The 22725-nt window shown below is 40.8% G+C and overlaps 1 protein-coding gene and 1 long non-coding RNA gene across 3 annotated transcripts; one reads left to right on the top strand and one right to left on the bottom strand.

The window, feature by feature from the left end:
* The first annotated feature begins 2904 nt into the window (after positions 1-2904).
* LOC119261982 lies at positions 2905-13088 on the top strand. Its single transcript, XR_005129313.1, has 3 exons — positions 2905-2973; positions 3069-3083; positions 13042-13088. It is a non-coding gene; the product is annotated as an uncharacterized LOC119261982 (long non-coding RNA).
* Positions 8573-15270, bottom strand: LOC119261981 (CD209 antigen-like protein C). Of its 2 annotated transcripts, XM_037532574.1 has the most exons (5): positions 14954-15270; positions 9995-10288; positions 9443-9588; positions 9025-9131; positions 8573-8929 (listed from the first exon to the last, which is right to left on the bottom strand). In XM_037532574.1, exons 1-5 carry the CDS (start codon positions 15123-15125, stop codon positions 8785-8787), a joined length of 864 nt encoding a protein of 287 aa, XP_037388471.1. In that variant the 5' UTR covers positions 15126-15270; the 3' UTR covers positions 8573-8784. The 2 variants fall into 2 exon arrangements, with proteins under 2 accessions (XP_037388471.1, XP_037388472.1); XM_037532575.1 differs by lacking the exon at positions 9025-9131 and having other exon boundaries at positions 8784-8929.
* Between the last annotated feature and the right edge of the window lie 7455 nt (positions 15271-22725).

Here is a 22725-nt window from a genome sequence, read left to right as displayed (position 1 = left end):
AGACAGAAAAGTGAGAGAGAGATAAGATGATTTCAGTTAGAAGGGTCGTGTTGATGTCCTTTGAAAAAGACCCTTTGAAACAATTTCTTAAATAAACGCTCTGCATGACTCTTTAATAGAGCATTTTATTGTTTAAAGCACTTTGAGCAGTCATGATTTTTATTAATTTTATATACTACATCAACTGCTTTTTGGTGTTTAATATTGCAATGGGGTTACATTTGATGATTTGACTAGAACCTGAAGTTTAGAACTTGACTTGGGACTTGTCTGCCTTAACTTAGGACTTGACTTGGGACTTGAGTGTAAAGACTTGGTGGTCGGTATAGTGTAGTGGGTAACATCTTTGCCTTCTGTGCTGTAGGCTGGGGTTCAACCCCCACCTTGCCAAACACCCTACACTATACCAAGAAGAGTCCTTGGGCAAGACTCCTAACACTACCTCTGCCTACCTGTGTAAAAATAATCAAATTGTAGGTTGCTCTGGATAAGAACATCAGCCAAATACCTTAAATGTAAAGACTTAGTGACTTGTTCCCACCTCTGTTTCAAGCATTAGCCAAGTTCATAATCTAAAGGAAGGGATAGTGACAAATTATGTTGATTTTGAGTTTTTGTGAATTAAGTACTAAAAGGACTCTTGATTGTCATTCCTTGTAATGTATAATTGTCTAATTGACACTCATTTGTGTGGGTTTTAGAGAGCAGCTATGAGCTAAAGTGAAAGGGGTTACGTGAAAAAGGGTAAGACTTGATATACTGATTTTGAAAATAGCTGATTTATATTCTGGGAAAATAAAACTGACCGTTTTATTTTTCTTTATAGGCAATGATAGTTCTCCGTCCAGTCCTCACAGCCTCCCACATGTTCTGCACTTTTGCTCCAACCTAACTTGCAACACATAGAAATAGAGCAAAACTGTGAACTGTCTGGTGAGCAGTGAGAACCAGTTTGAGCTTCACTGCTCTACGACCCATGCTATCAGCACTTAACTCAACCTAAACCAGTGTTTCTCAACCCTGGTCATGGTGGCCCACTGCCCTGCACATTTTAGTGTTTGTACTGCTTTTACACAGCTACTTTAACTCATAATGGGCTGTTAATTGACTGATTAGTTGGAAAAGATTTGTTGTGAGCAGATAAACACTGAAAGTGTAGGGCAGTGGGCCCCCAGGATCAGGGTTGTGAAACACCACTGATGTGGTGGATTGAGTGGTCGCTGAAATTTCCCCCCATGGTGACAGCTGAGGTGACGGTTAATGTGGTCACTGAGGTATCCACCATGGTGGCTGCAGCACGTTTTGAAGCAACTTTAATCAGCTGGGTTTAGTCAGCTTGCCTGCTGGCAAAAAGGGGAAGATACCAGCTTTCCAGAACCCACCCTGCATGTTCTCAGATGTGGCCTTTGGGTAACAGCACTTCAGATCCTGTGAGACCTGGTTCTTTCCAACCACTATGTCCTTCTGCACTAAACCCATGCAGTGTAATGACATGGTGCAGAAGATACGGATGTCCAGGAGTTGCAGGCATGTGCTTTGTGTGTGCAGACACATGACAATGACCACCACCAGGGGCCTCTCTGCACGGACATGTTTAACAGTGGCCACTGCAGAACGGGTTCTGCCTCCATGCAGCCCTTTTCAGATACTCCATATAGTGCACCAGGTCTAATTAATGAATGGAGGGATGCTCACTCACACTGCACTCACACAGCAGTGCACAGTGATGTGCTCCCTTGCTGCCAGTAAATATGCTTTTTCATTGGTGCAAAGAACCCACACTGTGCTCCTTGGCTTGTCCCCAAACCATGTCTCGTCACAGTTGAAGAGACGGTGTGGCTTCTCCTGCAGGCTATGGATGTAAAGGGGCTCAGAGATGAAGGAGAACAGCTCTATAGCCTCAGGGGTTACTCTATGGATGTGGCCTTGGTCCAGGGAGTTGGGCATCCTCATGGAATGCTCTGAGTGACAAGCCTAAAACATGTTACCTGGACCTGTCTTTGTGTTTATTATTGTCTTAATTAAGGGTCACCTCCTAACTGATCTGACCACCTCTTAACTTTTTCACATGACTTTAATTGCAGTTACAATGCGTGTCCAGTGAGGATGAAGTGGAGCTGGAGTTTTTTATGCTTTTAATGTTTAAGTTCTAACCTCGATTTACTTACTTAGCATTAAAATACTAAAAGCTATGATGTTAGTTTGATGTTTCACATTCAGCTGTGGGTTAAAAGGGGGACTATACCTTCATAACCTCAAAAAATAAAAAATCTTTCCCCACCTCATAGCATTCGCATTGCTAACCCTTCCCCACACACCATTTCCACACTAGGTGGGAGGTTCTTTGCTCCTTACCAAGACTTGAAGACAAGACACCGTGTGGGTGGTCTCAAAGAGTTTTTAGATGCAAAGTACCTCATGGATCTGACTTACAGCTCCTTCACTCACACACTCATCCATACTCAGGAAAGGTTATAAGCAAAGGGCAGATACTGGCTTTTATGTTGGAACCACACGGGGGCGCCAACCACCTCTTTTATGCCTGTATTAACTGAGGTGAGGGGCTCAACTAGAAGAGAGAGACCAACAGCTGGAAACATGAGAGCGGTGGACGTGGGTATGTATATATGTGTACAGGGTGAGTCAAAAGTCACAGGACACCATTTTATTTTATTTCATTTTTTATGCTGTCACAAGCCTCCAAGATGCGGTGCTGTACACACACACACACACACACAGTAAGCCATTATCTGTCTTCTGTAGATTCATGGCACCCCCTAGCGTTTCCCAGTGCCGTGTGATCTAACGGGATAGACACCACTTCTCTTGAACTCTGTGCTTCTCTTGAACTCTCTTGAACTAGGGCCCGGAACAGTTGGTCGTTACATGAATGTGGGGACCAAAAACACAGACGGACCGTCGTGTGAGCTTCACACCACGTGTGCGGAGAGGAGTTGCTGAACAGCAGGCATGGTGAGAGGGGTTTAAACACGCTCTGTAAAGAGAACCAGGGCTTCTGCCGCGTCATGTAGTCTTTATACACAGCACTGTCTCCTCTGTCGTTGTAGCCGAAGGCAGTGAAGGTGAAGGTGGAGAATGAGGTGATTCACCCGTACAGCAGAAATTTTAACGGATTAGTTTGCTCAACTGATGTGAAAGACTAAAAATGGTGATGGTATAAACGGGGATCCGATCAGATGAAGTCATCTTCTTACTCGAATTTCCCCGTTCCACCTTAAATGGTCAGATACCTGGATGTAGCTACTGCACTCGTTAAGTTGGAGCGGGACAATTCGAAGAGCAAGCTGGCTGACTTTGTAAACAAACTTTAAATGTGTTTCACTATTTTACAGCATTAAAACAAACCAAAAAGGAAATATAAAAATGCACTTGCTAAATATGACATATTCAAAATTAAACATTTTTCACTGACCAATCAAAATCTTAAATCTGTGAGGGGTTATCTAATGCCATGTTCACTCTGAACCAGGGGTGTCCAGTCTTATCCACAAGGGACCACTGTGGCTGCAAGTGTTCAGCTCTAACAAGCAAGAGTACAACTCATTCAACCACAAATTATCATGTGATCTCCTGCTTTGTTAGAACGAAACCTACAGCTACAGAGTCCCTTTGCGGATAAGATTGGACACCCCTGCCCTTCACAATTTTAGCCCTGAATTTTCCACTTGCCAAGAGTATTTGGAGATCGCTGAGAAAAGCCCCAGATCAGAGGCAAATCGCCATAAGTTTGGGGCTCACAAATTAGCTCTCAGTTGCTACACTGTGCACAAAAGTGTTGGGACATGTACACATTACACCTACAGGAGCTTTTATGACATCACAGTCTTTTTGCCTATTTATCCAGAATAGCATTTATTTGTTAGACACTGGTGTTGGATGTGAGGGCCTAGCTCACAATCTCTGTTCTAGTTCATCCCAAAAGTGTTTGATGGGGATTAGGTCAGGGCTCTGTGCTGGCCAGTCATGTTCTTCCACACCAAACGTGCCCAAGCAGGCCTTTATGGGGCTTGTTTTGTGTACTGGGATACATGCTGGAGCAGAAAAGGGTGTTCCCCAAACTGCTTCCACATAGTAGAAATCATGCAGTTGTCCAAAATGTATATATGTTGAAGCATTAAGGTTTCCCATCACTAGAACTAAGGGATCTAGGCCAAGCCATGAGAAACAACCCAATTGCATTATCCCTCCTCCACCAAACTTTACAGTTGGCACAAAGCAGTCAGGCAGGTAACGTTCTCCTGACATTCGCCAAACCCAGAATCATCCATCAGATTGTCGGACAGAGAAGCATGATTCATCACTCCAAATAATACATTTCCGCTGCTCCAGAGTCCAGTGGCAGCATGCTTTACACCACACAATTACAGTGTATAGATAAGCTGATGTGTAATGACTCTATTGTTAAAAGTGGATGTGTGTGAGGGCTGCATACCACTTATTTAGAAGGTTTTTGTTGGTGAACGCAGATAAAACAGACCTCATTAATTGTCCTCTACAGGAAACTGCAGTACAACACTGAACTGAAAATGTTTCATACAGTATAATAATTGGATAATTAGTATGTTGTGGTGCAGTGATGCTGCTTGAAAACTATACTACATCTAAATGATGGGTATAAAAGGATTTCTTACCTTTTTTCTTTGTTCGTAGGGTTGTCTTTATGTTGGCATCCTCTGTTTCTGTGTTGGGGTCATGACCTCTAACAGCATCCAAACTCTCATAATAAACCACAACCATCTCTGTTAAATCTTCTGTGTTCAGCTCCTCAATCCAGAGATGATCATCATAAACACTCTGAGACATTTCTGACCTGTAAAAGACTAAAACAGTGACTTACTGCGTCTCTGTGTGAAAACACCCCAGTGCTGCACTTGCTGGCTAGTTTAACCGTTAATAAAGGAAGTGACCAAGTGAACAGAGCTCTGTTTAAACTGTTTCCTGTGAGGTCGAGCTGTGAATGACGTTTTCATGCTCTGCCTCGCAGTCCGTTCTGACCAGTACCACGTCATCAGGTTATGGGCTTCTGGGTGTAAATGGTTGTTTGGTTAATCAAGGCCTCTGCAGCACCACAGTGGCAGCATAGCCACAATGTTGTCACATCACCACCTATCTCAACATAAACTCCAAGCACCAGGACAGCGTTTCCCGATAAAGCACGCATCTGTTCTTGACAATCAAAACATTAACCCCAGTGAAGATGAGATATATTACTGTCATGGAATGTTAACGGGGCTGGTGGCGGCTGTGCAATCCTGACTGAACCGCGACAGTTCGAGCAAACAGGCACACGTGGATCACCCTTTACTAGTAGGCTGAGCTCAGGGGTCCAAATGTTAAGAAGAGCCATTTTGTCCTTTCAATAAAAATTAACTCCTTGGGAGCCACAACATTTTACCCTCATGGCTGTAAATAAGTCTCAGTATGTACTGATGTGCTAGTACAGGCTAAACATATAAATTCAAATGCAGACTTACTTTGCTCTGCTTTAAGCTTCAGCTCAGCTACAGCTTTTCCGCGAGTTTCTTGCAAAATGTCTCTCAATGTTCGACTTTTTATGAGGCTGAAGTCGCTTCTCATTCTCCAGCTTCTTGTTCAAATTGTCCCGTTCCACCTTAAATGGTGCTTCAGGCACCAGATTGTACTGCTGCTCAATTAAAGGTGGAATGGGAGAATTCGAACGAGAAGCTGGTGAATGAGAAGCCGACTTCAGCTTCTCAAGATGTTGCAGATTAAACGTATCATGAAACCATCTGAGTGATTATGAATGCAAACAAGTCCATTCATCTCCAAATTAATGAAGTGAATGTTCATCTTAAATCTCTGTCTTTGCCGTTTCATTGTCTGCTGTGTGTCCACCAGTCTGCACGTCAGTCTTCAGCGTTAAAGGGTGAATTAGCAGTTCTACATTAACTCCAGTGCTTAAGACCATTTATTGTGAAAACAGTGTTAGACCTGTGTGTTATAACGATTTTACAATAAAGGAGGATTATTATGTTATTTTACCTAGAAATCTAGTTCTGCTGTGGAGCTGCAGCAGCTCTGCAGCAGTTGAGAGATTATTCAGGCCTGATTCTCACCCTAAACAGAGTTAGATGAGTCAATGATGAAAATTTTGAGGCTGAAGTGTTGCTGAAGTTTAATAAAGACTCTGAATGTCGTGTCTCTGTCAACGCTTTGCACAAAGTTGGTTTGTATTTGGGTGTTTTTGTTGATTTTTTTAGGAAAACCCTGGAATTATTGATTTTATCTTTACTTAGTCTAAATCTTTTGTTGTATATCACATCATTGGTTGTGTAAGTTTGATTGTTGGCTACACTTAAACTTACTTTTTGGTGATCTTTTTGTATTTCCAGCTTTTCAAATTTGTTCTTCTTTCTGGTAAATAATTAAAGGCAGTGTGCGTCTTTGGTGTGTCAGGTGGAGAAACACAAACATTCTGACAGTCACTTCAACGTTTTATCTCTGCTGGTTGAGATTTTATATTTGGGTTTCTTATACGCTGTTGAAGTTTCTGGTCTCACTTTTACAGACTCCTCAGACACATATGTTAAATACATTCACAGGGATGCAAGCTCAAAGCTAAAAACCTGAACGTTTGAGTGAGATAAGGAAGGATATTGTAACTGTTACTAAGCGTTGATTGGAGGAGAAAATCTGGTGTTTAGGAAAGATGTGGAGAGGGTCAGGACTGCTATTCTAAACAGTAGTGAAGCAATGAGTCAGATGGCCACAGCTGTGGAAAGGCGTATACACAACAATAAAGTCCAGAAAATGTCTGTGGGGTAAACAGCTGTACAGGACAGCAGGTGAGTGCAGGACCAAACGTATACTGTTGCAGGAGAGCATCACACAAGACTGCATAGACAGCTCACAAACCTGAAGAGAATTTATAGGTTTTATATATTGTCCAAAATCTCTTGGTCTGCTGAAGCATTAAGAGTTCCTTTCACTGGAACTAAGGGGCCGAGCCCAACTCCTGAAAAACAACCCCACACCATAATCCCCCCTCCACCAAACTTTACACTTGGCACAATGCAGTCAGACAAGTACTGTTCTGGCAACTGCCAAACTCAGACTCATCCATCGGATTGTCAGGCTAAGAAGTGTGATTCGTCAGTCCAGAGAACACGTCTCCACTGCTCTAGAGTCCAGTGGCAGCACTTTACACCACTGCATTCAACGCTTTGCATTGTGCTTGGAGATATAAGGCTTAGATGCAGCTGCTCGGCCATGGAAACCCAATCCATGAAGCTCTGTACCCTGTTCTTGAGCTAATCTGAAGGCCACATTAAGTTTGGAGGTCTGTAGCGACTGACTCCACAGAAACTCTTTCACTAATGTTTTTAGAAGCAGTCTACAGGCCTAGGTGCTTAGATTTATACACCTGTGGCCATGGAAGTGATTGGAACACCTGAATTCAATGATTTGGATGGTTGAATGAACACTTTTGTAAATATAGTGTATCTTGTTCTTGCAAAGCTTTAGTTTAAATACAGAGAAACTGAATTAAAGTTCAATTAAATTAAATGAATTAAGTGAATTAAAATCAAGCCTGGGAGTGTCTAGTTCAACTGTACCGATTGAACAGATTACCTGTCAGCTTCATTTGCATTGTGGAATTTTCTTTCTATCACTTTTTTAAGCTTTTATTTTCAGGCAAAAATTGGATCTCAAACATACTAAGATTTTTGTTTGAGTCATAAAAATACATAAACACAAGAAAATGTATTATTTTAAACAATTTAATCAGGACTTTTTTAACTTAACAAGGCAAACTTTATACTTCAAATAAACAAATCCTCACATCACATTTAGTGAAATGGTCAAATCTAAATACCTGGAAATAATTCAAACATAAAGATGACAACATTGTGCAGTATAAATAATTTGAGCTTAGACATGTACGTTCATGAGCAGTGAAAAAGGTGCTAAAGTCAGACATCAAGGCACGGCTTCCCCCAGGAGTGATTTTAACAGAAACAAAAAGTCTCTGAGACTAAAACACAGAAAGTCATCACTATAGAGTGATCAGTTCATTGAGTTCAACATGGAAATGCATTACAGTTAAAAAGTATGTGGCTTTCCTGGGATTTTGCCTTATTTAAAAATCCTTTGTTTATTGCAAAGTCAAATATCTGTTTGGTAACATATTAAAATGTCTATAAACTGCAGCCCAGGCGATGAACCAGGCCTTCTGTAATCTTCTACAGAGAGTTCAGTCTTTTAATCTGTCACGATTGGCCCCTCCCAGTCCTGTCCATGTGTTCGTGTTTTGGTTTAGCCCATGTGCATTTGTTTTGGTTTAGCCCCCTCCTTTCATGACTCCGCCCCTGATTGTCTCCACCTGTTTTCCACCTGTCCCTCATTTTCCCTGTGTATTTAAGCCCTGAGTTTGCCTCTTGTGCTTGCTGGTCTTTGTTGGTTATTCTGGTTACTGTGTGTTGTTTGAACCTGCTTATTGTTTATTGTTTGTCTGTCATGTCTGCCCCCCCGTTCAATCCGTGTTGGCTCTATGACCCTGGACACTTACGACTATGACCCTGGATTTGCCCATAATGAATCTCGCTTATCTCAGCACGTGCGTTCGCCTCCTCGCTCCCCGTTACATAAACAGGCTGGGCTTTGTTTTAACATCAGAATTATCCCTGTTTACACTACTATAAATAAACAAACAGGTATAATCAGAACACAGGCCAAATCTTATTAGTAGACAGACAGTTATTAAATACATAAATAACTGCTGCTTCAACTGTTAACATGCAGCTATTCAAATATTCTCTTCTCACAGATCCAAACAAACTTGTTATCACAGGGAAAATCAGCCCAGCTTTGAACAGGATCAGACACATGGCCAGTTACAACACAGTCTTCATTTCCTTTACCGTTGGGTTCTCCAGATCTCCAGAACCTGAAAGACAGAATCAGAGAGTCACTGTGTTTATCAGATCAGTGAGTAGTAAAAGTCAGTAACTCCATCATGATTTCAGATCAGTGGTCTCTTACTTAGTGGTCAGTGCTGAGCCATCCACCCATTTCCAGACACCCTCTGTCTTATTGTATGTCAGACCAATCCAAGCCTTCTGAACTCTTCTAAACTTCTCAATAAAGTCCTGTTGAATGTAATAACTGTGTAATAACTGCTTATACATTCCCAGCACCCCTCTACACACACTCTTCATACTCACCTGATCATGAACACAACATGTAACATGTTTCCTCAGTTAGAATCAGCCCTGTTGTTTAAGCAGGAAGCAGATAAATTACTGTAAACTGTTCTAACCCAGTCTGAAGCTCGAGTGATCATTTAAAAGCAGTTTAGACTGAAAGCACAATAAACTCTACAGGTGGAAAGTGAGCAGAATTTTAAAAGGCACTTCATTCTCTCTCTCTCTCTCTCTCTCTCTCTCTCTCTCTCTCTCACCTGTTCCTCTTTGCTGTTGATGATCAGCAGGTCTGCTCCTCTCTCTCTGCAGGCCTCTCTGCTCTCACTCCAGGTTTTAGTCTCAGTAGAGATGTAGTAAAGACTGTAGTTGAAGTAGCTCCATTCTGGGTTGTTAATGTGTTTCTCTGTTCAGTCAGAATGTAAGATGTGAGCCGTGTTCACACCAGCACATTCATAATAAGAGTTTGAGGACAACACGCTCAGTTAACTGGGATTTCCACCCATTTTTCAGCGAAATTCAATCACTGAGATGTGAACAAATTCAGTCAGACTGAAATATAATAGTACATAGTACAGAAACTTACGTCACTACAGTGGAGGGGACAGGAACAAAGGGAGTAGCTTTAGATGCATTGATTGCTTCAGATTTCTGATTCCTATCTCCATCATTGACTTGTGTAGTTTCTCTAGAGCAGCACATCAAACTTCACACCACTTTCAATGAATTTGTTTACATATTAATGACTGAATTATGCAGATTGGAAGTGGAAGATTTAAAACTGTCTTATTTAAAGAGTTTATATCACTTACCCAGCTCAGACAGCCTCTTCTGTAATGCATCTCTCTGTGTCTGTAACTGGTCTCTCTCTATGGTCAGGTTGGTGTAACTGGTCTGTAACTGGTCTCTCTCTGTGGTCAGGTTGGTGTAACTGGTCTGTAACTGGTCTCTCTCTGTGGTCAGGTTGGTCTGTAACTGCTCTTTTGACGTCATTAAGCTGTAAAGTTTGATCCACAGTGCTATGGTGGCCATCAGCAGGAGGACACACAGCAGCCCCAGACACACTGCAGTCAGTCTGTAGAATCTGCTGTCTGCAGTGTGACTCTCTAAACACACAGAGATACATGAGCTTTAGTCATAACTGATAATCACTGTTTACGTACTGATTAAAGCGTCACCATTACAGTAAGAGACACAAATCTCTCTTTTCCTTTTTCTCATATGGACCCTGTACAGTGCCTTGGGTTTCTATGAAAAACATTCCAGCAAATTCTCCAAACTCCAATTTGTGTTTTTGTTATGCATTTTTAAACTGTGACCCATCAGGATGTTAAAGGATGACAGCTGGAGGCTGAGCTGAGATATTAAACGACTATAAATACTTTTCCCATAATGCTTTAAATCAGTTAGTATCATGTTTAATAAATGCCCACAACAGGTTAGTTTATAGGAGCATCTACCTTTCCTGCCAAAATGTTTCAGTCAGTTTTTTTGCAGGCTTTTATGTACACTCACCGGCCACTTTATTAGGTACACCTTGCTAGTAAAAGGTTGGACTCCCTTCTGCCTCCAGAACTGACTTAATGCCATGCCAACCACGCCACGTTCAAAGTCACTTAAATCACCTTTCTTCCCCATTCTGGTGCTCGGTTTGCACTTCAACAAGTTGTCTTGACCACCTCTACACACCTTAATGCGCTGAGTTGCAGCCATGTGATTGGCTGATTAGCTATTTGTGTTAACATGCAATTGACCAGGTCCTACATTTTTATCAAACCTCTGATTTTTTCCATTTCTGCCTGCTATATCTGAAGCTACACCATGAGTTAAAACTGCTTCAAAATAGGAAAGGACACAGTGTCATTGATACATAGCTCCAAAAGCTTCTTGAGTTCTAATAGTGCCAGTGGTGTCCAACATCTTACACTCATGTCTGTGATCTTTGGGCCCTCAGGCAGCACTGCATTAAACCAAACACAGTTCTGTAGTAGAATTTATTGCATGGGCTCAGGAACGCTTCAGAAAACCAGTGTCTGTGAACACAGTTTGTCGCTGCATCAACAAAAGTCCAACTCTAAAAACATTGCCACCTTCTCTGACCTCGAGATCGTTCAAGATCAACTGAAGTGAAGTGGAAAAGTGCCCTACGGTCGAATCAAAATTTTTTGGAAATCATGGTCGTGTCCTCTGTGCTAAAAGGAAGAGGGACGATCTGGGTTGTCAGAAGTGCACAGGTCAAAAGTCAGCGTCTGTGATGGTGTGGGGGTGCATTTGCACACATAGCATGGATGACCTGCACATCTGTGAAGTCACCGTTAATGCTGAATGACACATACAGGTTTTGGAGCAACATATGCTGCCATCCAGAACAATTTGAGGCCACATGTAATGAATATGAAATTAGACAGAACTTGCACTGCATCACTAGTGACAGACATAAAAAAGCTTTCAGTGTGTTGAAGCCACAAAGTTGGCCTTGTCAGAAGTCTCCAGGCCTCCCTTAAGAAAAGATTTCTTGGAATGTTCATCAGTGAATTTCATTAATAAACTGTTTATACATGTAATTTAACCCCCACCACTGCCAACAACAATAATAATAATAACAGCGTTATCATTATAGCTTAATTCAATGTGAATGATTCTTAAAATATGCATGTTTGTGCTAATTGTGGTCATTTTTACACTTAAACTCTTAGTAGTTAACATGACTTTAATTGCAGTTACAATGCGTGTCCAGTGAGGATGAAGTGGAGCTGGAGTTTTTCATGCTTTTAATGTTTAAGTTCTAACCTCAAATTACTTACTTAGCATTAAAATACTAAAAGCTATGATGTTAGTTTTATGTTTCACATTCAGCTGTGGGTTAAAAGGGGGACTATACCTTCATAACCTCAATAAATAAAAAATCTTTTCCCACCTCATAGCATTCGCATTGCTAACCCTTCCCCACACACCATTTCCACACTAGGTGGGAGGTTCTTTGCTCCTTACCAAGACTTGAAGACAAGACACAGTGTGGGTGGTCTCAAAGAGTTTTTAGATGCAAAGTACCTCATGGATCTGACTTACAGCTCCTTCACTCACACACTCATCCATACTCAGGAAAGGTTATAAGCAAAGGGCAGATACTGGCTTTCATGTTGGAACCACACGGGGGCGCCAACCACCTCTTTTATGCCTGTATTAACTGAGGTTAGGGGCTCAACTAGAAGAGAGAGACCAACAGCTGGAAACGTGAGAGCGGTGGACCTGGGTATGTATATATGTGTACAGGGTGAGTCAAAAGTCAAAGGACACTGTTTTATTTTATTTCATTTTTTATGCTGTCACAAGCCTCCAAGATGCGGTGCTGTACACACACACACACACACACACACACAGTCAGCCATTATCTGTCTTCTGTAGATTCATGGCACCCCCCTAGCGTTTCCCAGTGCTGTGTGATCTAACAGGATAGACACTGCTTCTTCTTGAACTCTGTGCGGTTAAATACGGTTAGTAAACGGTCAAAACAGACAGCACAGCAGCGACTTCAACTCTCTGTGACTGTCTGTATGATGTCTGTGGTCTGATTGATATGTTAGATGTACGGAGGCTTAGCCTGCAGCCCTCTAGCGCCCTCTAGGGCCTGGAACCGTTGGTCGTTACATGAATGTAAAAACACAGACGGACCGTCGTGTGAGCTTCACACCACATGTAGGGAGAGGAGTGGCTGAACAGCAGGCATGGTGAGAGGGGTTTAAACACGCTCTGTAAAGAGAACCAGGGCTTCTGCCGCGTCGTGTAGTCTTTATACACAGCACTGTCTCCTCTGTCGTTGTAGCCGAAGGCAGTGAAGGCGAAGGCAGTGAAGGCGAAGGCGAAGGCGAAGGTGGAGAATAAGGTGATTCACCCGTACAGCAGAAATATTAACGGATTAGTGTGCTCAACTGATGTGAAAGACTAAAAATGGTGATGGTATGAATGGGGATCCGATCAGATGAAGTCATCTTCTTACTCGAATTACCTCGTTCCACCTTAAATGGTCAGATACCTTGATGTAGCTACTGCACTCGTTAAGTTGGAGCGGGACAATTCGAAGAGCAAGCTGGCTGACTTTGTAAATAAAGTCATTCAGAGTGGTTTGGTGTGAAATGCTCTTTAGGAGAAACTTACAAAGTCAGAATTGTTCACAGTGGTGGTGATGGGAACCAGACGTCTATATCGATTAATGCCTCTGAAAGCTGCCTCACTGCTGTCAACTACTTCCCAAGTAAAATTTTTTTTACAATAATTTGTCATGGGACCCTTATAATGGTAGTTAACAGATTTCTAAGCCATGTTTTCTTTGAGGTGTTTTTTCCAGGGTGAGACCCTGATCCGTTTCCCTGGTTATCATATTACAGAGTCACCTGTGTTGTCAACTGCCAGTTTTCTGACTCTTGCCTGTGATGGCGGAGTGTTGGACTGTCCTTGATAAAGCAGCCTGCCTATTCATTGCAGTTTAAATGTGTATCACTATTAAAACATTAAAACTAACCAAAAAGGAAATATAAAAAAGCACTTGCTAAATATGACATATTCAAAATTAAACATTTGTCACTGACCAATCAAAATCTTAAATCTGTGAGGGGTTATCTAATGCCATGTTCACTCTGAACCAGGGGTGTCCAGTCTTATCCACAAGGGACCACTGTGGCTGCAAGTGTTCAGCTCTAACAAGCAAGAGTACAACTCATTCAACCACAAATTATCATGTGATCTCCTGCTTTGTTAGAATGAAAACCTACAGCTACAGAGTCCCTTTGCGGTTAAGATTGGACACCCCTGCCCTTCACAATTTTAGCTCTGAATTTTCCACTTGCCAAGAGTATTTGGAGATCGCTGAGAAAAGCCCCAGATCAGAGGCAAATCGGCATAAGTTTGGGGCTCACAAATTAGCTCTGATTTGCTACACTATGCACAAAAGTGTTGGGACATGTACACATTACACTACAGGAGCTTTCATGACATCACAATCTTTTTGCCCATTTATCCAGAACAGCATTTGTGAGGTCAGACACTGATGTTGGATGTGAGGGCCTAGCTCACAATCTCTGTTCTAGTTCATCCCAAAAGTGTTTGATGGGGATTAGGTCAGGGCTCTGTGCTGGCCAGTCAAGTTCTTCCACACCAAACGTACCCAAGCAGGCCTTTATGGGGCTTGTTTTGTGTACTGGGATACATGCTGGAGCAGAAAAGGGTGTTCCCCAAACTGCTTCCACATAGTAGAAACCATGCAGTTGTCCAAAATGTACATATGCTGAAGCATTAAGGTTTCCCATCACTGGAACTAAGGGATCTAGGCCAACCCATGAGAAACAACCCAATTGCATTATCCTTCCTCCACCAAACTTTACAGTTGGCACAAAGCAGTCAGGCAGGTAACGTTCTCCTGACATTCGCCAAACCCAGATTCATCCATCAGACTGTCGGACAGAGAAGCATGATTCACCAGTGGCAGCATGCTTTACACCGCACTATTACAGTGCATAGATAAGCTTATGTGTAATGACTCTATTGTTAAAAGTGGATGTGTGTGAGGGCTGCATACCACGTATTTAGAAGGTTTTTGTTGGTGAACGCAGATAAAACAGACCTTATTAATTGTCCTCTACAGGAAACTGCAGTACAACACTGAACTGAAAATGTTTCATACAGTATAATAATTGGATAATTAGTATGTTGTGGTGCAGTGATGCTGCTTGAGAACTGTACTACATCTAAATGATGGGTATAAAAGGATTTCTTACCGTTTTTCTTTGTTCGTAGGGTTGTCTTTATGTTGGCATCCTCTGCGTCTGTGTTGGGGTCATGACCTCTAACAGCATCCACACTCTCATAATAAACCACAACCATCTCTGTTAAATCTTCTGTGTTCAGCTCCTCAATCCAGAGATGATCATCATAAACACTCTGAGACATTTCTGACCTGTAAAAGACTAAAACAGTGTCTTACTGCGTCTCTGTGTAAAAACACCCCAGTGCTGCACTTCCTGGCTAGTTTAACTGTTAATAAAGGAAGTGAACAAGTGAACAGAGCTCTGTTTAAACTGTTTCCTGTGTGAGGTCGAGCTGTGAATACAGTGACGTTTTCATGCTCCGCCTCGCAGTCCGTTCTGACCACTACCACATCATGAGGTTATGGGCTTCTGGGTGTAAATGGTTGTTTGGTTAATCAAGGCCTCTGCAGCACCACAGTGGCAGCATAGCCACAATGTTGTCACATCATCACCTATCTCAACATAAACTCCAAGCACCAGGACAGCGTTTCCCGATAAAGCATGCATCTGTTCTTGACAATCAAAACATTAACCCCAGTGAAGATGAGATATATTACTGTCAGTAGATCACTGACAGAGATGGGGGAGTAGCTAAGTAGTACTTTAGTAGCTAAGCACTGCTTTTTGTAATTAACTACAAATTTTAGTAGCTAATAGCTTTACCCAGTACAGTTTTATGAAATGTAGCTAGTAGCTGTATAACCTACAAATTGTTGTGTAATTTCACTACAGGCTTCAGAAAATCCACACAAAATCTGAACCACGGAATTTTAACAGGGCTGGTGGCGGCTGTGCAATCCTGACTGAACCGCGACAGTTCGAGCAAACAGGCACACGTGGATCACCCTTTACTAGTAGGCTTAGCTCAGGGGTCCAAATATTAGAACTGTGTGTTATAACGATTTTACAATAAAGGAGGATTATTATGTTATTTTACCTAGAAATCTAGTTCTGCTGTGGAGCTGCAGCAGCTCTGCAGCAGGTGAGAGATTATTCAGGCCTGATTCTCACCCTAAACAGAGTTAGATGAGTCAATGATGAAAATTTTGAGGCTGAAGTGTTGCTGAAGTTTAATAAAGACTCTGAACATCGTGTCTGTATATGTTGCTGAAATGTTTAAATTGGAGCAGTTTTATTCCAACAGTTGACAACGTTTTGCACAAAGTTGGTTGGTTTGTATTTGGGTGTTTTTGATGATTTTTGTTCGGAAAACCCTGGAATAATTGATTTTGTCTTTACTTAGTCTAAATTTTTGTTGTATATCACATCATTGGTTGTCTAAATTTGATTGTTGGTTACACTTAAACTTACTTTTTGGTGATCTTTTTGTATTTCTAGCTTTTTTTTTGTTCTTCTTTCTGGCAAATAATTAAAGGCAGTGTGCTTGTTTGGTGTGTCAGGTGGAGATACACAAACATTCTGACAGTCACTTTGAAAGTACATAAAAGTTTCAAAAAGTATATAAATTAGCTGGAAATGTAGCTAAATTGTAGCTAGCTAGAAATTTTGGGAAAGTAGGTACAAAGTGGCTAACAACAAATATTTCAGTACTATCCCAACCTTGATCACTGCCAACAAGGACGAATCAACATTTTATCTCTGCTGGTTGAGATTTGATATTTGGGTTTCTTATACGCTGTTGAAGTTTCTGGTCTCACTTTTACAGACTCCTCAGACACATATGTTAAATACATTCACAGGGATGCAAGCTCAAAGCTAAAAACCTGAAAGTTTGAGCGAGATAATGAAGGATGTTGTAACTGTTACTAAGCGCTGATTGGAGGAGAAAATCTGGTGTTTAGGAAAGATGTGGAGAGGGTCAGGACTGCTATTCTAAACAGTAGTGAAGCAATGAGTCAGATGGCCACAGCTGGAAAGGCGTATACACAACAATAAAGTCCAGAAAAAGTCTGTGGGGTAAACAGCTGTACAGGACAGCAGGTGAGTGCAGGATCAAACATATATTGTTGCAGGACAACATCACACAAGACTGCATAGACAGCTCACAAACCTGAAGAGAATTTATAGGTTTTATATATTGTCCAAAATCTCTTGGTCTGCTGAAGCGTTACGAGTTCCTTTCACTGGAACTAAGGGGCCGAGCCCAACTCCTGAAAAACAACTCCACACCATAATCCCCCCTCCACCTTCGTCACTCCAGAGAACACGTCTCCACTGCTCTAGAGTCCAGTGGCAGCGCTTTACACCACTTCATTCAACGCTTTGCATTGCGCTTGGACATATAAGGCTTGGATGCAGCTGCTCGGCCATGGAAACCCATCCCATGAAGCTCTCTACGCTGTTCTTGATCTAATCTGAAGGCCACATTAAGTTTAGAGGTCTGTAGTGACCTCCACAGAAACTCTTTCACTAATGTTTGTAGAAGCAGTCTGCAGACCTAGGTGCTTAGATTTATACACCTGTGGCCATGGAAGTGATTGGAACACCTGAATTCAGTGATTTGGATGGTTGAGTGAATACTTTTGTAAATATAGTGTATCTTGTTCTTGCAAAGCTTTCGTTTAAATACAGGAGAAACTGAAATAAAGTTAAATTAAAATAAATGAATTAAGTGAATTAAAATCAAGCCTGGGAGTGTCTAGTTCAACTGATCCCAACTATCAACTATATTTAGTTAACTGGCTGACTGAGTTACTAGATAGTCATTTGGTGTTGAATAATGAGATTTTCCCCCTTAATAAATAAAATAATCATATACAATCTATATTTATTCTGGTTATTTAATGTTTACTGTTTGTCGTTTATTACATGTTGTGTAAAGACAAGGTTGGGAAGGTGACTTACAAAAGTACAGCACGGATTACCTGTTAACTTCATTTGCATTGTGGAATTTTCTTTCTATCACTTTTTTAAGCTTTTATTTTCAGGCAAAAATTGGATCTCAAACATACTAAGATTAAAAGCTCTGGATATGTCATAAAAGATAGGGAAGCAGGTGATCCCTGTAGAATGAGTCACTTAATTGGTTTCAACAACTATGCCAGTGCAAGTCGTGTTAAGATCTATATTACTATCTGGAAATTTTTTAAATTTATTTGTTAAAATATCTGTTGCTTATTACAGCAAAATAAAAAGATCAACATGGAATCTTTCTTTGAGATCCTTCATTAACAGCAGGACTGGGTGGATTACTTTAACAATATATTCTATTACCAGTTACTGACCACCTGGTAAAATATGTAACTGTAACCTCTATTAAATTGCTCTATTATATAATCTGCTTACTTTTCATTATTTTTGATTATTTTTTTTGAGTCATAAAAATACATAAACACAAGAAAATGTATTATTTTAAACTATTTAATCAGGACTTTTTTAACTTAACAAGACAAAATTTATACTTCATATAAACAAATCCTCACATCACATTTAGTGAAATGGTCAAATCTAAATACCTGGAAATAATTCAAACATGAAGATGACAACATTGTGCAGTATAAATAATTTGAGCTTAGACATGTACGTTCATGAGCAGTGAAAAAGGTGGTAAAGTCAGACATCAAGGCACGGCTTCCCCCAGGAGTGATTTTAACAGAAACAAAAAATCTCTGAGACTAAAACACAGAAAGTCATCACTATAGAGTGATCAGTTCACTGAGTTCAACATGCAAATGCAATACAGTTAAAAACTGTGGCTCTCCTGGGATTTTGCCTTATTTAAAAATCCTTTGTTTATTGCAAAGTCAAATATCAGTTTGGTAACATATTAAAATGTCTATAAACTGCAGCCCAGGCGATGAACCAGGCCTTCTGTAATCTTCTACAGAGAGTTCAGTCTTTTAAACTGTCACGATTGGCCCCTCCCAGTCCTGTCCATGTGTTCGTGTTTTGGTTTAGCCCATGTGCATTTGTTTTGGTTTAGCCCCCTCCTTTCATGACTCCACCGCTGATTGTCTCCACCTGTTTTCCACCTGTCCCTCATTTTCCCTGTGTATTTAAGCCCTGTGTTTGCCTCTTGTGTTTGCTGGTCTTTGTTGGTTATTCTGGTTACTGTGTGTTGTTTGAACCTGCTTATTGTTTATTGTTTGTCTGTCATGTCTGCCCCCCCCGTTCAATCCGTGTTGGCTCTATGACCCTGGACCCTTACGACTATGACCCTGGATTTGCCCATAATAAATCTCGCTTATCTCAGCACGTGCGTTCGCCTCCTCGCTCCCCGTTACATAAACAGGCTGGGCTTTGTTTTAACATCAGAACTATCCCTGTTTACACTACTATAAATAAACAAACAGGTATAATAAGAACACAGGCCAAATCTTATTAGTAGACAGACAGTTATTAAATACATAAAGAACTGCTGCTTCAACTGTTAACATGCAGCTATTCAAATATTCTCTTCTCACAGATCCAAACAAAGTTGGTATTACAGGGAAAATCAGCCCAGCTGTAAACAGGATCAGACACATAGCCAGTTACAGCACAGTCTTCATCTCCATAACCGATGGGTTCTCCAGATCCCCAGAACTGTTGATGATCAGCAGTTCTGCTCCTCTCTCTCTGCAGTCCTCTCTGCTCTTATTCCAGGTTTTAGTCTCAGTAGAGATGTAGTGTTGCTGAAGTTTAATAAAGACTCTGAACGTCGTGTCTGTATATCTTGCTGAAATGTTTAAATTGGAGCAGTTTTATTCCAACAGTTGACAACGCTTTGCACAAAAGTCTTTGTAAAGGTTTGTATTCCATTATTTACTGTATGTTAATTTTTGTTAGGAACAACCTGGAATGATTGATTTTGTCTTTACTTAGTCTAAATGTTTGTTGGATATCACATCATTGGTTGTGTAAATTTGATTGTTGGTTACACTTAAACTTACTTTTTGGTGATCTTTTTGTATTTCTAGCTTTTCAGTTGTGTTCTTCTTTCTGGCAAATAATTAAAGGCAGTGTGCTTGTTTGGTGTGTCAGGTGGAGATACACAAACATTCAGTCTGTGCGGTAAACAGCTATACAGGACAGCAGGTGAGTGCAGCACCAAATGTATACTGTTGCAGGAGAACATCACATAAGGCTGCATGGACATCCCACAAACCTGAAGAGAATTTATAGGGTTTATATATTGTCCAAAATCTCTTGGTCTGCTGAAGCATTAAGAGTTCCTTTCACTGGAAGTAAAGGGCCGAGCCCAACTCCTGAAAAACAACCCCACACCATAATCCCCCCTCCACCAAACTTTGCACTTGCCACAATGCAGTCAGACAAGTACCATTCTCCTGGCAACCGCCAAACCCAGACTCCGTCCATCAGATTGCCAGACAGAGAACTGTGATTCATCATTCCAGAGAACACATCTACACTGCTCTAGAGTCCAATGGCAGCAGTTTACACCACTGAATTTGATGCTTTGCATTGCGCTTGGTGATGTAAGGCTTGAATTTAGCTGCTCTGCCTTGGAAATTGATTCCCAAAGCTCTCTACGCTGTTCTTGAGCTAATCTGAAGGCCACATGAAGTTTGGAGGTCTGTACCGATTGACTCTGCAGAAAGTTGGTGACCTCTGTGCACTATTGCGCCTCAGCATTCACTGACCCCACTCTGTCATTTTACGTGGCCTATCACATTGTGGCTGAGTTGCTGTCGTTCCCAGTTATTTCCAATTTGTTATAATACCACTGACAGTTGACTGTGGAATATTTAGTAGCCAGGAAATTTCACGACTGGACTTCTTGCACAGGTGGCATCCGATCACGGCACCACGCTGGAATTCACTGAGCTCCTGAGAGCGACCTGTTCTTTCACTAAGGTCTGTAGAAGCAGTCTGCAGGCCTAGGTGCTTAGTTTTATACACCTGTGGCTACAGAAGTGATTGGAACACCTGATTTCAATGATTTGGTTGGTTGAGTGAACACTATATAACGTATCTTGTTCTTGCAAAGCTTTAGTTTAAATACAGAAGAAACTGAATTAATCAAGCCTGGGAGTGTCTAGTTCAACTGTTTCCTATATTTAGTTAACTGGCTGATTGAGTTACTAGATAGTCAGTTGGTGTTGAATAATGAGATTTTCCCCCTTAATTAATAAACTTATCATATAAATTCTATATTTATTCTGGTTATTTACTGTTTGTCTTGCATTACATTTTGTGTAAAGACAAGGTTGTGAAGGTGACTTACAAAAGTAAAGCACGGATTACCTGTTAGAAAATTCCACAATGCAAATAAAGTTTTCTAGCACTTTTTTAAGCTTTTATTTTCAGGCAAAAATTGGATCTAAATCATAGTAAGTCTAAAAGCTCTGAGCATAAAAGAGAGAGAAGCAAGTAATCACTGTAGAATTAATCGCTTCATTGGGTTCAACAACTACGCCAGTGCAAGTTGTGTTAAAATCAATATTGCTTTTTGGAAATTTTGTTTATTTATTTGTTAAAATATCTGTTAAGTCAAAAGATTAACATGGAATCTTCCTTTGAGAACATTCCTCCCTCATTAACAGTAGGACTGGGTAGATTACTTTAAAAATTTATTATATTACCAGTTGCTGATCACATGGTGTCATGATTAGCCCCTCCCAATCCTCCATGTGCTTTTGTTTTGTTTTGATCTTGTCCATGTGATTCCTTGTTTTGTTGGTTCCCGGTCCTGCCCCCTTGTTTCCAGACCCTGCCCCTGATTGTAACCACTTGTGTTAACCACCTGTGTCTTGTTTACCCTCTTTAACCCTGTTGTATTTAAGCCCTGTGTTTTCCCCTGTCAGGTTGCTAGTCTTTGTTTGGTTTTTGTATTGTATTGTGTTTGGTGTAGTATCTTCTGGCCTTATCTGTCCTTGTCTCTGTTTTTGTGTTTAGCCTGTTTTCCGTTTTGCCATGTCTGCCCCTCCATCTATCTGTGTTGGCTCTCTGACCCTGGACCATTATGACCACCTCATCAACACTCCCACACGTTACACCTGGTAAAATATGTAATTGTAACCTCTATTAAATTGCTCTATTAAAGTAATATAAACTGCTTACTTTCCATTACTTTTTGACAATTTTTTGAGTCATGTAAATACATAAACACAAGAAAATTTATTATTTTAAACAATTTAACTTTTTTAACTTAACAAGGCAAACTTTATACTTCATATAAACAAATCCTCACATCACATTTAGTGAAATGGTCAAATCTAAATACCTGGAAATAATTCAAACAAAGATGATCACATTGTGCAGTTTAAATAATTTGAGCTTAGACATGTACGTTCATGAGCAGTGAAAAAGGTGGTAAAGTCAGACATCAAGGCACGGCTTCCCCCAGGAGTGATTTTAACAGAAACAAAAAGTCTCTGAGACCAAAACACAGAAAGTCATCACTATAGAGTGATCAGTTCATTGAGTTCAACATGCAAATGCAATACAGTTAAAACTACGTGGCTCTCCTGGGATTTTGCCGTATGTTAGACCAGGCCTTGTGTCTTCTTCTACAGAGAGTTCAGTCTTTTAAACAGGCTTTGTTTTAACATCAGAATTATCCCTGTTTACACTACTATAAATAAACCAAGAGGTATAATGAGAACACAGGCCAAATCTAATTAGTAGACAGACAGTTATTACATACATAAATAACTGCTGCTTCAACTGTTAACATGCAGCTATTCAAATATTCTCTTCTCACAGATCCAAACAAACTTGTTGTTACAGGTAAAATCAGCCCAGTTGTTCACAGGATCAGAGCCCTGACCAATTATTACACAGTGTTCAGTTAGTGTATTGGGTTCTCCAGATCTCCAGAACCTGAAAGAGAGAATCAG

The sequence above is a fragment of the Pygocentrus nattereri genome, chromosome 22, assembly GCF_015220715.1.
Source record: "Pygocentrus nattereri isolate fPygNat1 chromosome 22, fPygNat1.pri, whole genome shotgun sequence".
Classification (NCBI taxonomy): domain Eukaryota; kingdom Metazoa; phylum Chordata; class Actinopteri; order Characiformes; family Serrasalmidae; genus Pygocentrus; species Pygocentrus nattereri.
Note: the sequence above shows the minus strand (reverse complement) of the source record. Positions and strands in the feature narration are given on the sequence as shown.